Source organism: Triturus cristatus, chromosome 10 (genome assembly GCF_964204655.1).
Source record: "Triturus cristatus chromosome 10, aTriCri1.1, whole genome shotgun sequence".
In the NCBI taxonomy this organism is placed as follows: Eukaryota; Metazoa; Chordata; class Amphibia; order Caudata; family Salamandridae; genus Triturus; species Triturus cristatus.
Genome location: NC_140593.1, coordinates 1,119,682,547 through 1,119,700,937, shown reverse-complemented (window position 1 = coordinate 1,119,700,937; position 18,391 = coordinate 1,119,682,547). Strand labels below are relative to the sequence as shown.

General features: G+C 37.8%; 1 protein-coding gene across 1 annotated transcript in view; it reads right to left on the bottom strand.

Moving 5' to 3' along the window:
- The window catches only part of LOC146796670 (uncharacterized), a 440,337-nt gene that overhangs the window by 158,375 nt on the left and 263,571 nt on the right, over positions 1 to 18,391 (bottom strand). Inside the window, exons 10-12 of the mRNA XM_085629345.1 lie at positions 16,691 to 16,846; positions 12,716 to 12,769; positions 11,281 to 11,498 (exon numbers count right to left, since the gene is read on the bottom strand). Coding sequence (XP_085485471.1) covers positions 11,281 to 11,498; positions 12,716 to 12,769; positions 16,691 to 16,846 — 428 coding nt within the window. The remainder of the gene's footprint in view (positions 1 to 11,280; positions 11,499 to 12,715; positions 12,770 to 16,690; positions 16,847 to 18,391) is intronic.

Here is an 18,391-nt window from a genome sequence, read left to right as displayed (position 1 = left end):
ATCTTCCCCATCAGGAGATATATTTCGGAGACCAGGAGGACAGAAGATCTTTAACCTTAGCTAGTATATGAGATTCATTATAAGAAATAGTATCTAAAAGGTTATTACAAAACCAAATTCCTAAATATTTAATTTGAGTCGATTGCCATTTAAAATCAGCCTCACCCATGTGAGAAGGGAAGCACAACGCATTAAGAGGGAACATTTCCATCTTATCTTTGTTCAGAGTATACCCTGAGACGAGTGAAAACTCTTTAATGGTATTAGAGATGGCAGGAATGGCAGTCGCAATGTCTTCAGAGAAGATAACATAGTCTGCGTACGCAGCCGTTTTAATTGTATGTGGAACAAATTGAAAGCCATTGCTATTCTCATTTAAATTGAGTAACCAAAGGAGTGGGTCTATAGACAATAGAAAAAGAAGGGGTGACAACTGGCACCCCATCTAGTGCCCTGACTTAGATTAAAAAAGAAGACGTAGCCCCATTGACTCGGATGTTAGCTTCAGGTTGCACATATAAAGGACAGAACTATGTTGATACAAGAATCCCCTAACTTATGAGATTGGAGTACTGGTTGTAAAAAAAGGCCAAGAAACTTTATCAAAGGCCTTTTCGGCATCAAGAGCAATCGCAGCCGATGGGCAAAGCATAGAATTTCACTTTCTCCAATATATGACAAAAGGTTTGGATATTATCCCTAGAAAGTCTCACTTTTACAAAGCCAGTCTGAGAACCAATGGATAAGACTAGGGATAAGGCCCTCTAAACGCTTAGCCAGGATTTTGGCAAAAATCTGAGCTTACATATTTAATTGCGAAATTGGATGGAAATTTTTAGGGTTAGAATGATCTTTCCCTTCTTTCGGAATCACGACAATAGTAGCTTCAGCGGCTGAGCCAGAGACTTTACCAGACATTACAAAATTATCAAAAACTTCCTTGAGATATTTTATTATTGAGGAAGAAAATGTCTTATAGAAAGCGATAGGGTACCCATCAGGCCCTGGAGCCTTCCCCGACTTAGTCGCCCTAATGGCTTGACTTATCTCTTCAGAGTCAAAAGGTTTCCCCAGAGCAATCATCTCCGACTGCAAAATAGTATTTGTAGGAATCGAGGACAAGAATTGCTGACACTCAGATAAGTCGCATTGCTCTTTGGGAGTGTAAAGCTTTTCATAAAAATTGCAAAAAACTTGAATATCTTGAGTATGGAATTTCACTAGAGCCACTATTGTCTTTAATATAGGAAATCTGGGCAGTTTTTATATTAGCATTCTAATACTTTAAGGTGGCAGCCAACATCTTACATGCTCTATTTTGCAGCAGCAAGCGTCTAGACTTTTGAGCATATACACCAATATAAGCTCTCTTAGTGACAATGGAGTTAAGAGTATTTCAAATTCTTGATGTCTTGCAAGAGAGACTGGTCATTGGAACTTCTATATAATGTATCTATAATCCCAAGAAAAAATCATCACGGACTGAATTCAAAAATTAATCACGCTCGAAGAAATAATAGTCCAATAGATCATAAGTCAAAATATCCTTTCAGTTGAGTTACATTTAGAGACATTTGCTGACTCAGACAGTGGTCTCAAGATCAGATCAGATTGATCTGATCAAGATCTAGATTCATGCCCCAATTATTGGTCCCTAATGTAATTGATACATTCCAGGAATTGGTATATCAAGATCTATACAAACTTGAGGACAGATTGTGTTTGGAAAATGCCAAATTAAAACAAAACATCACAATGGAAGAGAAAAGAGCTCTTGATAATTTGATTCATGACACCTCCCTTATCATAAAAGAAGCAGATAAGGGAGGAAATGTGCTCATGGACAAAATAGATTATCTCCACAAAATTGATAGACAACTCGCTGATTCAACAACATATATACAACTTGTCGGCAATCCTTTGAGAACTATTACAACTACTATAGAAAACAGATTGAAACACTGGCGAGACCAAGGTCTTATTTCTGATCCAGAGTTCAAATACTTATTTAATGATACACCCACCATTCCATGCATATATATCCTGCCCAAAATTCACAAAGGAGGGCCATTTCCTCCTGGGAGGCCGATCATCTCAGGCATTGGCTCTCCCACAGAGAAAATATCGGAATATATTGATCTATATCTCCAACCTCTAGTGATAAATTTACCATCATACATTAAGAATACTCGAGATATTTTGAGCAAGATTATAGATGTGGAGTGGGTACAAGGATATCAATTGGTCACCATGGATGTGTGCTCATTATACACCAGTATACCCACTGAACAGGGCATAGATGCAGCACAACCCTTTCTGGACAGTCGTCCTATTAACATGTATGAGCATACAATCATGTTATTGGATCTGATCAGGTTAGTTATGGATAACAACATCTTTATTCACAATGGCCATTGGTTTCGCCAAATACGAGGAGTAGCAATGGGGGCGAAATTTTCTCCCTCATTTGCTAATCTGTACATGGGTTTATTTGAACTTACTCATATTTGGAGGAAGTGCCCATGTGAGTTGTCAGACAACATTCTCTACTGGGGACGTTTCATTGATGATATTTTGCTGTTCTGGGCAGGAACAAATGATGCCCTGGAAGAATTTTTCAAATACATCAATGACAATGACTTGAATCTGTCCTTTACCAAAGAACAGAGCCTTGAACAGGTCAATTTTTTGGATGTAACGATTAAGGTAGATGGTAACAAGCTTAAATCTATACCTTATAGAAAAACCACTGCGTCTAATGCTATTCTGCATGCGAGTAGTGCACATCCACCATCAAATCAATTCAATCCCGTATGGGGAAATGTTACGTATTAAACGTAACTGTAGCGATGAGACCTTACTTGATAAAGAATTGGATTCTGTGGAGAAACGGTTTCAATCCAGAGGTTACTCTAAAACTGTAATTAGACAAGCAAGAACCAAGGTTCAAAGAAACCATCTGCTGATTAACTCCAAAAGGAAGAAGAGCTCTGTCAATAAGTGCACTTTCATTACTCCCTACACAACCATCAGCACAGATGTCTTTAAGATTCTTAAGAAACATTGGCATCTATTAACTCATGAAACCACGCTACAGGGCGTTATTGGATCCAAACCTAAGATGGTACATGCTAGGGGACGTACACTTAGACAACAACTGTGTCCAAGCTTCATTCCACCACAAAAAACTGTCACCTGGTTACCTTCTGCCCCAAATGGTTATCATAGATGTGGTTCATGCAGCATTTGTTGCTTTGGATTACACAAAATTACTACATTCAAGTACAACACGGAGAGACAATACACCATTAGAAGTTTTATAAATTGCAACACCAAAATGGTAGTATATTATATCAAATGTATATGTGAAAAAATATACATTGGAAGTACCATCCGACCTCTCAAAGAGAGGATCCAGGAACACATTCAGGCATTAGGAACAACAACAGCCAATATCCCTTAGCGACTCACTTCAACACCACTCACAAACTCAGTGAACTCCTTAAGTTGGGTTTCCATGGTATTGATATGGTGAAGTCTGAATTGAGGGGTGGAGATAAAATATCTCAACTGCGCAAACTGGAAAGTACTTGGATCATAAAATTGAGGGCGGTGGAATGTGGGCTTAATATTGATAAGGAGATGCACACATTTTTATAAAGAATTGATGGAACCATTAATTCTTTTCACTATATATATATATATATATATATATATATATATATATATATATATATATATATATATATATATATATATATATATATATATATATATATATATATATATATTCAGCTCAGTACCATGTTTGGATCTTTTACTATGTTGTACCGTGACTTAATCTGTACGTGATCTGTCTGTGACCTTTTTGACAATCATCTTGGCTATGTGTACAGCATTTGTATTAAGATAAGGCATAGTATGTGTGACCACCTAATACATTCATTGTCCACATCAAACTTTATGACCAACTAATTTGGCTATACTTGGACCACTAAATTGGGGCCAGTTATGTGTATGAAGTGACTACTTATCACATCAGTTATCTATACCTAACCTCTCCTCATTTCCTTTGATGGCGATTTTTCTCTTTCTTTTTGAATTGATCTAACCTCTGCTTGAGCACTATTTGTTAGTTCTTTATATTCATGACTTATGGGCTAGACTAACAATAACACACTTTAGTTTGGTTCTTTTTTTAACCTCATTGAGTTTAATAGGTAATTCTTGTGACCTTTAGTGAAGTTTTTTAATCCACTATTTTATGGATCTTTATTGTGCTATGTTTGCGAGGAGATTCCTTGATTTGAGCCATTTTATGGATTTTTCTATTGCACTTAGCTTGCGAGAACATTTCTTGATTACAGTCACTTATGGGTACAATGTGCCACTGTGGATTCCAACTAACCGCAGTGGCATTTGACTTCATTTGAAACCGCTATAGGTTAATGCCGACAGCTACCTTTAAACAAATGGACGGCTGGTGTTTCTAACCTTAACAAAGAACGATTCACATGCGCTGAAATCAGAATAAACAGTCTGCTTTCAATTCTGATTGACAATGGGGTTACGTAATTAACAGAAGTTGGCTATTAGTATTAATACATATGTTTTTATATACAAGACAAATACATCTCGTTTTATAATCGAAAACGAGAGTTAATATACGATTAACATTCACTTTGATTATGAGGATTTACATTGCGTGAAATTTGCGGCATCGTGTTTACAACAAATGTAAAATTACTACTTTTTATTTGAATTAGGTATTAATACGCTATAAACAATCATTCAAGAATTCTTGCTTTACGCAATACTAGCACCAGGTGAATTCATAATATGTAGTTTGTCTACATATTAAACGTATAGGGTTCTATTAGTCCAATTTTTATCCTCATGCTTTGTTTGGACGTAAAAGACGTCAAAAGATGGCGCCCGCACTTGTTGAACGCAGACTTGCCGATCGTTGTGAGTAGAGAACACACGTGGAAACACAGGTACATACAGCGCTATTTTTCTACCTTGCAAACAGTCTGTTTTATGACCGTATTAACTGGCCATTTATTGGGCTTTAATTTTTAACAATGTTTTGTTGGATTTTCTCCTTTTTCTTCAATTTTATTTGAAACTGCACATAGAAGACTTATCAAGGTCCAGGGAGCCGGGTTGCCAGTAAATTAAAAGTGACACATTACATTAGTGTCTATTGATGTGGGGACTCTTATTGGATTTGAGATGGCACTCTACCCGTGAAATTTTTCGGGTAAGAACGAATGACACCAGATTTTTTTAACTTGTGATTGATATTTTTTTCCATTCGTTCCCCACGAGCAATATACAATTATTTACCACTCAATTGGCATTCTGTTTTTTTCTTACATATCACAGAGTTCTCTAATTAAGAAGCGTTTGCCTTTACGTGATCAAAATTATGTTCTCATGATTGAGGTGAGGGTTTCTTTCTCTTTTGGGTGAAGGCAAACTTTGTCACGACTTAGGGTCAATTGGTACTCAATGGTTTCTTGCTTTTTTCTTCAAGGATGGATACACGGGTGCTAAACTTGTATAAACTAACCGAATTCTTTTGAGTCTATTCTCTTCTTTTCACCTTTGCATGGGCTTTCTATTTGAATGGATTTTGCATACACCATTGAAAGTCAATAAGATTGCGAATTTGGGGTCACTTATAGTTTGTGTTTCTACACTCTGAATTAGATGCATTGTTTAAAATGAATAATTGGAGTTTATGGTTGAATTGTCACGTAAAAGACTCGATTAAAATACGGATGGGCATGGATTGTATCAAATAGCAGCATGCTTGAATTTCATGATATTCCGTGCATTAGTTGCAGGTTGTTTAATTATCATGAAAATTGTTGCTTAAAGGGCATTTTTGGATGTTTTTTCTGTTCTTCTCTTGTTGGAATGGTGACCATTGAGTGTCACTATTTCTAAAAATGCTATTCAAACATCTTCTTACAGCCTTGAAAAAGCCCAGGGGGGCGAAACGTACGTCGGCTGCTGTTGCTTTTCATTCGTTTGTGAACTGAAATTAAAGCATAAAGAAGAACCTGATTCAAGACTCTTCTTCCTTCCCCTCAACTGAAAGGATATTTTGACTTATGATCTATTGGACTATTTTTTCTTCGAGCGCGATTAATTTTTGAATTCAGTCCGTGATGATTTTTTCTTGGGATTATAGATACAGTGATTTGGTGTGCCCTGGTGTTTTGTGATTTGGTACTGCCATAGATTCTTTGAATCTCAGCATATTTATACCCTGGTGGGTGGGTATTTTAACACTTCAGGAGCACCCGCAATACATGTTTTTTCACAATACAGTCCAGTAATCACAAATTCAGATGGATGTGCAGGTCGTTTAGCATACCCATCGCCCTTATGAAATGAAACCTCTATATAATATCGCTTTACGTTTGATCTCATGCCCTAAAGACTGCAGTGACTTTTTGATATCACTATTCCTTTGACATTTTTTTGATAATGTTACCCCTAATAGTGCAAATAAATGCATCCTATAAAACTATTGGGGAATTTACGGAGGACTCATTATCTTTGAAGAAATTGTCAATTTCTACAGATAGTTTTTTAACTTCATTCTTATCATCCAAAATCTCCGTATTAAGACGCCAAGTACGAAGACCTTGCTTATCTGCCAGATTAAGGAGAGTAAATGAGACAGCTGCATGATCAGAAACCACTATTGGGTGAATTATAGCGTTACTAGTGTGTTTTAGAAGAGCAGCATCACCTAGAAGTAAAACAATATGAGAAAAACTAGAATGTGGAGATGAGAAAAACGTGAAGTCACTACCAGTAGGATTATGTAACCTCCAAACGTCAGCAAGCTGCTGAGAAGAGCCCATATTGAGCATTTGGTTATATGACCTGGGAGGACGGAATTTAGAAGCAGAATGCCTATCCAAGATACCTTCCAAAGGCAAATTAAAATCGCCACCAACAAATGTTCTAGCATTTTGAGTGATGTCAGAGCTTTTTATTTATTGAACGCCAAAAGAGTTGATCAATGTTGGGGGCATAAATATTCATGACATATAAACCATCTGAACCGTTGGTCAAGCGAAAGAGCAACCATCTACAATCCGTATCATGCTCAGCACTGACAATAGATAGACCAGAATTTTTGGAAATCAGAGTCACAATTCCGTTCATCTTACCAGAGGCTTCAGAACAAGCAACATCAAGAACCCACGCCTTCCGCAGAAGCAAAGCTTCCTTAAAGGCCATCTTAGTTTCCTGACGAAGAACAATATCACTAGCTAAGCTTTTGCAGTAATCTAAGAACATAGCCCTCTTAACAGGATGATTCAACCCACGGACATTGAGAGAGATTACATTTAGACCAGTCATGAATAGACAAAACACAACACAAATAAGAACATCTGATAAAAGAAAAAGGGAAGACTATCCAAGAGGTCATCAGGTATGGGAGTAAATGGACAGCAAGAAAAACATAAAAAAATTAACCGAAGCAGGAGTCCCCAAAGAAGAAAAAATTGAAAAAGGAAAAGAAAAGACTAGAAAGAAGAAAAGAGGGAGAAAAGGTACTCCAAAGAAAAAAGGAGGATAAAAAAAAAGCAAGTCCCACCAGGGGATGTCTGTAACAGACATTGTGCATGAGGAGAATAACGTGGAGGAGCAACCACAGAGGCCAACACATACAGTGCAGACGGCTCAAAAATAAATAGATCAATCATAAGCAACAGAACATTAATGCAAATGTATATCATATTATCAACATTCCATCTACAGATTCAGAAAATAAACATTTCAGAAACTACCTAGCCTAAGAGACCAACAAATTATCAAATCTTAAATAGAAAGGAGAGAGAACAATATCAGATAAATATTAACTTAAGGCATTATAAATAACAATACTAGATAGTATAAATAACAGCCTAAGGCATAATAAATAGTCATAAGAAGTGTAATAAAGAGCAAGTTGAGTCATTAAAAATAGCCATATAGAACATTATAAATCACAAACCACAAATGTGCCAAACACTATAAAAATTGATAGCATCTATGAAAAATACAAAAATATATAAAACGAATTTAAATCAGTAGCAAATAACAATAAATATCTCACAATCTATCAAATATAACATTTGATGAATAACCAACATATTGTCATTTAGGAATCAATAATATATATATATGGATAAATAAGAAATAAATAGCATAATCCACCTAAAATGAAACTCATGACTAAAATACATAGATAGTAAAAGCAAGGACAAAATAAAAAAATTAATAGATTCATATATAAAAATTGTACAAACAAGATGCAGATGAAAATAAGAAGAATAGCAGCAGACAAAGACACGAATGAGTAGTAACCACACAAAAAGAGATTAAACACCAGCATAGAATCAGAAAAAGAGGGGAAGAAAAGATTCAAGCCAAGTGGAAAATAAACATACAAGAGACATGAAAAGAGGAAGAAAAGAGAGATATAACATTTAACATAAAAAAGAAAGAAAAGCCCAAAGAAGACCAACTATTAGATTTACAAACCAACAAAAATACCATAAAAATAAATTAAGAAAAAGTTCACAAGGAGGAGCAAGAAAAATGCACACAAACATATGTGGAAAAGATCAGAAATATAAAGAGATGATAAAGAAATTGAGAAGAAGGAAAATAAATATATAATGACATCCACTAATTAACAAGATCACACCGAAACAGTGCTAGCGAAACAGGTGTAACTCTAAGTAACATGCATAGAAATATGAACGACCACACGACCTGTAAAGGAGAGATCCGTTAAAAGAAAACAACCAATATAGATCAACATCATTTACAGTGAATAGATTTTACAGAAAAGAACACAGAGAAGCACTATTAACCATGCATAATGCGATGAGGCACAGAGGGTATGAAACAAACTATCAGGACAAGTTGGACATTAAGGCAGAGGTGCCAGGAAGAGATTCAGAGTCCATCAGTGATTCAGACTGATTATCCAAAAAAGTTGAAAGATCCGCAGGCTCATACAAAATCTGTGGGCGACCTCTGAAAGTTATTCTGAAACGCGAAGGACCTGCAAAGAAGAATGGAATATTCATGTCTATAAGCCTTCTGAGTAAATTCAAGAATCCTTTACGACGAATGACGGTGTCTCTAGCAAAGTCCTGTGATATTGAAATTCTATGCCATTCCCAATGCAGTGTTTTAATCTTCCTCATTTGGGCTAGGATTTGCGCAGTATGTTGACGCAGAGGTTTAAAGATCACCGGTCTTGTAGAAGATAACATTTTAGGTTTAAAGGTGGGGACTTTGAGCACGTTCTATTTCAAAGTCCTTTTGAAATGAAATGTTCAGAACAGAAGGAATCCAAGTAAGCAAAAAGTCCAACAATGATGGAGCCACTTTCTCACAGTCTTCCGGTAGACCAAAAATACGAAGGGTACTTCTACGATTTCTATCTTCCTGTTCAGTAAAGTCTCTTCTCAACAAAGCCAAGGAGCGCTCCACATTTTGGACATGTTTAGCTTGCTTATTCGCATAGTCTTCAACAGTGCTTATTTGTGACTCAGCATTGGAAACCCGTAGTGAGAGAGTTTTGAAATCACTTCGAATTGCTGCCACCTCAACTTGAAGTAAATCCGTGTTCGTTTTAGTGCTTTGTGCTATGTCATGGACTGCAGTAAGTTTAATTAGAATAGCATCTCACGTTGAAGAAGAATCCATATTGCCCTTCGCTGAAATATCCGGCGTGGGGGAATTCTGTTTAGACCTCTTCAGGTTTCCTTTCGAATCTCTATCTTTGGGGGTGACACCCATGCCTTCCGCCATTGGAATGACCAACAAGAAACCACACAGAATGACTGTAGAAACGTAGAAGATATCGTAGAACAGGTTAAAATGCCGTTTGATATACTGAAGAACACCACCACTGAAAAGCACAGCAAAGGGGATCAAGGACGGAGGAAAACTTGAGATAACTTAATATACAAACACAGTCAGATGAATCGCTAACAGAAAGCGAGCAACCACTGGCTTCAGTCAATGGTGTTGGATACTGTCTGCCTACCCAGCCAGAACCAATATGGTCTTCAGAGGTCTCAAAATTGCCAGCTAGCTGTTGGACATGTGGTTAATCACGCCCCACTGAAGTAAAACAAACTGAATATCAGGCCGCAGATAAGGCATTCAGCATTCCGACAAAAAATTCAGACAGTGGCCGCCATTTTGTGAAAAGGATTGTCTCCTCAGAATAGTGTCTCATCAAGAAAAAACAGCGCATGACATAGGGAGGTATAAAAGACATCATTTCAATACCTCCTTCATGAAGGGATATGTGCACAGAAAACCAATATGCAATTCAGTATCTTACTGAATTATCCCGTGAATCGGCAGGGACCTCCACTTCTGCAGCCACTTTGATGCGTGAGCCAGAGGAGAAAGTCGCCGTGGAGATGAGCACTGAAGAAGCGTTTCAAACGGCACGAAAATGTTTCTCAGGCGTCCCCTGGTGTTCCGCCGCTCAATTCCGTATGTGGTGAGCGAAAATCACCGGTGCAACATGTTTTAAAGAGCGGTCGCACCAGAGGTCCAACTGAGCTTAGAAAGACGCAGCCATCTTGGCTGCGCGTCAAGCCACGCCCCCCTGCGCGTCAAGCCACGCCCCCCAAACCAGCTCCACTTCTTTATATTAAATTCCTATTTTAATTTTATGCTCTGGTACTTAACAAGCATTTGCAACGGGATCTGTGCAAGTGATTGTTGGGAGACTGAGTTGGAGTGACAATTGCAAGTTGTAGTGAATGACAGTGCTTATGAGTGGGCATGAGCTGCAGCCATTTTGATTGGGTACAGAGCAGCAGCAAGAGTCGCACCAATGAAGCAGTGCACAGCGGACCACGGAAGGGTGGGCAGTAAGCCTAATGATGTGGCGGTGCAGCAGAATGGTAGGTGCTCTTTTGAAACTAGTATGATTCAGTAAATCATATGGTGAGAAAATCTCTGGTCATAATAATTCTGCAACTTGAAAATACTAAGATCTTCTTGATTCTATTCTGCATAATATGTATAAAGCTTACGATCACCACCCTTAGAGAAGTTAATGGTTGTTTTAACATAACCAGAAAAGCTGCAGAAACTATATCCAGGGCAACACGCAATACGGCTGTGTTGATTAAAGCACAAGACAATTATTGCTAACTGAGAAGCTACCTCAGGCCTTTTTTGCTTTATATAATGAATTGCTCTATCCACAACATTACAGAAACTTGCCTTTTAGTGATGTCCACTCATCTTGGTCAGTAAGGTATTTGCCAGATGGACAGCTCTCCGTTCGAAATATCTTCAAATAAAGGGCAAAGTCAGCAACTGACAACTTAACATTCATTGTGCATGAGGCACATTTTAACTGTACAAGTGACTGGGCAGCTTCTGGAAAATTTCCATATTTACACATATAGAACGGGATTTTCTCTCTCAAACGCTGTAACCTAGAAGACAAAACCAAGAAAAACTTACATTGAATATGAAAGGCATAAACAATTACACAATCTGTAAAAGGGTTTTTTTTGTGTGAGAAAGGCCTGTACTGACACTATTTCGCATGTTTCACTATTTGGTGCACACACCAGTGCTGAAAGGTACTGGGTGCCGCCCACACTTATGTAGCTCACATATGCAGAGTCTGGCTTTTATGAATGAGCCCAAGTATTAACCATTTCCCCTCACAATGCAATTTAGTTTTAAACACATGCATGGACAGCATGCTAAATTGTTGCAAATGCAATAATGGCCTGATGTTGTGAATCTGTAAAAATATATGATGGCCAACATTAGGAAATTGGATAATAGGATTTGTAATTAACAAAATCTAATTAAGATCCGAATAGGTACTTTGTGACACCATACTTATGGATTGCTAAACACCACGTGATAAGGAGATAAAATCACGTCCAAGAATGCAAATTAAAGAAAACATCACATGAAACTGGACTCTGTAGTGTTAAGATCCACAGACTGAACTCAGTAGCTACACGACTATACATACAAGCTGAATCAAGGCTGTTCCTGCCTCAAACAGGACTGAAAGAGAGGGTGATGGAAAAGGGGAGGCAAGTGAAAGGAGAGGTAGCATGAAAGGAAGAAGGAGTAAGAATGGGAGAGAAAGGTAAAAACGTAAATTTATTTATTGCTTGAATGTAAATACTTCGCACATTGCAGGAAATAAGGAGGCAAAAAGCTGTTCCTATTCTCAGAGAGAGAAGGGGAAAGGGGCAAAGTTTGGAAGACGCTCTCCTTGCAAATATTCCCAATAAAGGTTTCTTCCCTGATCTAGTCTAGCCACAAAAAATAAAGCTTTGCACCAGTATTTCACTGGCTGTCCAAGATCTAAACCAAAACATGGAATTAGTTATGATGAAACCCTGAACAGATACCGTTTGAAACCATACAAGCCATTACAGATCTGATGTCTAGTGGAATTGGGTTGATTTCCCACACAAACTTTAAAAAGAGTAGAGGCAGAACGTCTGTGAAACAACTGTGCTTTTCTTTGGTCAGTGCCAACACAATCACAAGCCCCCAATTTATGGAGAGATTGCTGCACAGAGATGCAGTTTTAACTATCATCATAAATGTTAAAGTTTCTGATATGTACACAGTGTTAGTAAAATATAAAGCAAGAAAAGGGTATCTAAATATTACTTACGGCAATATATCATTGCATCGCACAGCTTTAAGGTAACGCACCAAATGTTTGTAACTGAAAAGAATTAAAAAAAAAAAAACCTGTCATATAGAGAATATAATACACAATGCAATATTAGTTCACACAATGTACCAACAGAATCCATAGCGGACTAATTGTCTTTCCAGTCCTCCAGAAAATGTATGGTGAAGCACTGCTCCAGGGAGTCAATTTAAGGGCTGGAGATAGAGTTTGAGGTGGATATAGCCCTCATTGACCACGTATATTTTCAAATCAAAAGAGATGCCAAATTCCAAAATTACACACACATTTCCACCTTTGTGCTTGAAACGATTCAGGACAGTTAGGTAAGTAGCTCACAAAAATATCTGGGAGTGCTGTAAGAACATTATTCTAGCCACATCCAGGTGCTGTTAGATGTACCCTTTCCATTTTAACTGCGACCACTTGAGAGGGCTGAAACATATTGGTGTCCAATTTAGGGTCATAGGACCATCACATCATAAATACCCTACTATAGCGTTTTTACCTTCTCTCCCACTCCACGAATAAAGGATACTTTAGGAGTGGGAGAGGAATTTTATCTTTAAAAGTTAAGCCACCATACAGCTTTTCAGAAGTGCTCCCTAAAACACGATTGAGCCCACCCCAACCTCTAGGAGTTAGGGTGAGCCCAATGATGAAGCAGGTCACTATTAGACTGAGTGAGGGCTATATTAACAAAAGGGTGCTTTTCCCTTCCCACCCACAGTAATGGATTGGTTATAGATTGAACATAGGAACTCTCGGTGTCAGTTTCACTGAAGAGAGAACCACTATAGAGTAACAAGAAATTCCCCCTTGTTCCCTTTTACCATAAAGAGTTCTTAGTTTTTTTTATAGATGCGACACCTAATTACGTTTGGATATATATATAAATATTAGGGAGGACGTGTCCCTTCCTACCTCTTTTGTGAGGACCTCTCTGCCCTTCTAGGGCCCCTGTGGGTCCCTGTGGGTCCCTAGATTCTGTCGTAATCATATGCGACTGAGGGTCAGTTGCTCTGAAGTTTAAATGCATTGGGTTTTTCAACAGTGAAGAACGACTTCAAAATGAGAACAGTGTCAATTTGAATCTTCGGTTCCTTTCTGTTCGGGGCTAGAGCACAGTTTTTTATCAATACTCTAACTAATCCATCGCAAATGCAGTTTGTTGGCAAGGTTTGAGTTGGTTGTATTCTGATCCTCAGTGCCTTCATTTAAATTGAACTCCATTACCCATAATGCTTTGTAACTGTTCAACATTGTGTCCGGTCTTTTCTTTAAACTTCAATTGTATTGCGCCATAATAGGCAAGTATGGAAAACATGTCCCTTCTTTGTATTTTGCATCAAAAGGATCAATTCCTTATAATACAAGGATGTTAAATAATCTTCCCCATTTACCATAAGGACACTTCTCCTCATGCGTTTGCAAGTCTCTCTATTAAGTCCGCTTTTCTGTTTTTTCAATTCTGAAAGTGCAGGCTGCACTCAACTTAAACTGAAGGATTTGGCTGGATGGTGCCACCGTCAAAAGTAAAACGCCAGGCTCCACCACTGATGTTACGGAGGCCTGTTGGCCGATGAATTCATGAACACTTGAAAGGCAGCCAAGGTAAGCGAGGGGTTATGTGACTCCCTGCACTTTCAGAAATGAAAAAAACAGAAAAGCGGACATAGAGAGACTTGCAAATACAAATGCATGAGGATAAGTGATTGATATTTAATTATGTGTCCTTGTGTTTTAATCTTCAAATCAGTAATAGTTCTTTGTATTTTTCAGGATTCTTGTTTATTCCATGGAATGGTATACAGCAATTGAAAATGGGTTCAAAAATTGCTATAATGCTCTCAAATTCACCAGTTTCTTTAGTTTTTGGTGACTAGTGTTCTGTTACTTTACACTTCTTGAACATGACCGCCATAGACACTTACAGGCATACGTAACCTCTCGCCCTACACCACATCGTTAGCATGTATTTAATGCTAATCTGAAACACCGCATGACTCAGTCAGTTTCCCTGGAGTACCTACCACATCAAGGTAGATAACTTCCATCTACTAAACCACGGAAAACACGCCAGTCTTATTCATTCCAGGATGATTTGTATTATGTGCAATGAAAGTGAGCTGGCTTAGTTTTATGCACAAGCAAGGGACCACAGGTTTTGTTAATGTTTAGTGACCTTTGCAAGCACTAAAAAGGTGTTGATAGGACATGAGCATGTTCACACTTTTAATAGTTTCATCACTCTCTAAAAAGCGCTTCCGTTTTCAAATGTGCCATAACAGAATCAGGATTACACTATTATGTTTTTTGTTTAATTTAGCCATATCTCATCATTTTTGGTTGTTTACAGTTTGGATTTTATCACAGCTTCGGGTTGGATTTTTGTTGTACAACTCATCACAATTGGTTTGTAGAATGGTTAGTTTTCATGTCATTGTACTCCACAATCGAAACACTTAATGGCTTCGATACTAGTTTGGGAACCAGGCATCTATCTCCTATGCCTGAACCACACATGAAAACAACATTTCACATTACTCTCTGCTTCCTCAATTAACCAAAGATATATTTTCTGTTTTATTTAGGAATATTTTGGTAAAATGTTGCTAATCAGGCTCCCCCTGACGAAGGACTTCGTGTCCGAAATGCAGTGGGGATCGTTCTGATATATATCGTGGTGCAGATGGGGGGAGAAAGGGATCTAACCCACAGAATACCTACTTCGAATGGCCTTATTGTTCTCCCTGTTTATGACTTACCAGAGTGCCTAGTAGGTATAACGAACTTCCCTCTAAAAATAGCTTCTCAGGGTATACACATTTTAATGTATGCCGATGTCGTCATACTTGACTTAACACTGATCGGCCTACAACGCAATCTAGATGCTCTTTATCTATACTGGAAAAAACATCTGAAAATAAATCTCGCTAAGACGAAAGAGTTTCCCTTCGGGGGAAGGAAGCGTTATATCCATTTCAACTGGAAACTGGGAGGAAACCTGTTGAGGTGGCAAGAGTATCAAACAACAAAACTCCCCCTATTAAATTTTTAATAGGTGCTACATCCGAAAATCATTAAAAGACCTCATTATGCCACAGAGAGTATTTTCATTTTGGTTTATTTGGTGAAAAACGATGATGTAAAAAAACAAAGATGTATACAATATATTCAATTTAAACAAAAGCTAGAAAAACTGTTTATAAATATCAAACGAGCCAACCCTGCGGAAAGCACCAATGGACGATACACAAAATGATACCTCACAGAACATATCTAAACAGAACATATACATAATAGAGCGAAAAGAAGAGAAAAAATGAGAAAAAGAACAAAAATACATCAAATATACAAAAATTACAAAAAATACATTACAGTTTGAATGACACATACAAAACTACATTTTGTATTTTAAGAAAAATAAACTTACATTTTTCAGGTTCACATTACATTGTCTGAATCTCCTAGAGGATATTTCCCCCCCCCCCCCTGAAGTGTATATTCACATTCGCTCATCTCTTTCGATATGCTATCTTGCACAAAAAGGTGGCAGCTATTTATCCCACTAGTTCTCCAAGTCCAAAGACTTCTGAACCAAATGTCCGTTAGTTATTATTATAGGGAAATACCATCCTGTTCACTTTCTTCCTCTTTAGGTGATTTGTCCTTCCTTTTTGTCTTCCTACTACCCAGGTCCTACTTTAGTACCCTTTAAATTGTACAAACAGTGAACGTTGTGTGTCTATTTTGACAACACACTATTTTTAACATGGTGCCTCTTGGTTACCCTGGAATTCAAAGCAATGTTACATGGAATGCAAAGATTTAACTTTTTAACTGCAGTCTCTATGGACCAGGTCACATCTAAAAGTGTGCTAAATCATCACTCTGCGAAATATATAGCAATAAATAACATACACACTGTAACATACAAAAACTGGTACTTACTTTCCCTCGTCTTCCAATTTCTGCACCCGCGCCTGGATAACAGGTAATACTTCACAAAGAAACTCTTTTTTTCCTTTCCTGGTTCGCTGACCAGTGATATTTTGTCCCAATAATATTGTGATTAAAAATAAGTCATCCCATGGCAGGACATTCAGGCTAAACGATAGAGAAATACAAAACAAATAAGCTAACCAAACATGTATGTTACATAAAACAACTGTCACTGAGAGTTGTGGCATAACACATTTGAAATCAATCCACAAAAGAGTTGTTACTCACCTCCGCATGTAACTCCTTCTTGCTAGAGCTTTTGTGGCCTAGCCAATGTTCTGAAAGGGTAAACATTACTTTAGAATGGTCTCTATCAGAGGTCTGACAAGAGCAGCAATGTGGAAGACAAGAGTCCCAAGTGCAAAATCTAGCGAGATGGTACAATTCCATCTGAAACTACCTACTGTCCTGTGCGTTCTGATAAAACTGCTTGACCCATGATGCATGTGTGTATGTGCACACTTGTACCAGTGGTGTATTTATCTGTAAGTGCATGCACACAACTACATTGGTGTGCATAATAAAGCATGCCCACTGGCACTGCCAATAGGGTTCTCTAACTTGTGGAGTCTAGGAGGTGTTTGTTACCAATGATTAGCAGATTAATGTATTGCTTTTTGTCCTTTCTCACTCCATTTTCTAGTAGATCTGTTTTTCTACATTTGTTCATGGACACAATGTCAACCCTGAAGGATTCTGCAAAACCAGTAAATGCAGATATGTTGCCTATGAGTGCCGTTATCTTTTTGTCCCCTCTGTCCCAGTAATAAATGAGGCTACATTTGCATATCTGAATATAGATTACATTTCTTGCCTCATTACAGCATATATGAAGTGTGTGCTAATTGGTTACATCGCACAAACAAATAAGACTTGTCGCAACCTATACATAACTGTGGAACTTAGTACAGTCAGCAACAATATCTTCTATACCAACATTCTCTGGATTCACTCTGCATGTTGTGAGGTCCTCTAAAGGAACCCTGAAAGGGATGCAATCAAGCCTCATCCAGATATGCAAGTTTTGAATCCACATACAGGCTCTGCATGTTAATAAACCTTTTCCACACATGACTTAAGTTTTTCTTATTGTTGGGTTTCTTGACTCAGAGCGAATTAATGTACATAGGGCCACTTTTTAAGCTATCAATTTACATGATGTCTTGGGAGGGATGTTGCTGTGTTTACTGCGTTGGCTTTGGTCTCTTGCATGCTGTACAGTTTGAGGAATATCTCAAGCATTGTAACATTCCTATACGGGCAGTGTGCTACATCGTGAATTTCTTTCAAACAAGGATTCCTGTCACTCCTAGATAATTTATGTTGTAGATTTCTTGTGCAAATGATAGAAAGAAAAAAAAAATGCCTAGACCAACCAAGCACAGGTAAATGTACCTTTTGTGGTTAACAGAGGGTATATGAAGATCATATTCACTTCTCATGCAGCCAGGAGAACTATGTTGGATGCATTCTACATTTTGAAATGGTCAATTCATCTTGTACTTCCCCCTCCTGGACCTACAAGTCATCAGCCAAATAATCTTCTAGAACTGTAGCATGCTCTGCTAACAGGAATTGGCTTCTCCGACGGTCTGTACAATTTCAGAGAATGCAATTGTAATAATCATATAGGAGCACTCCAACCTGCAT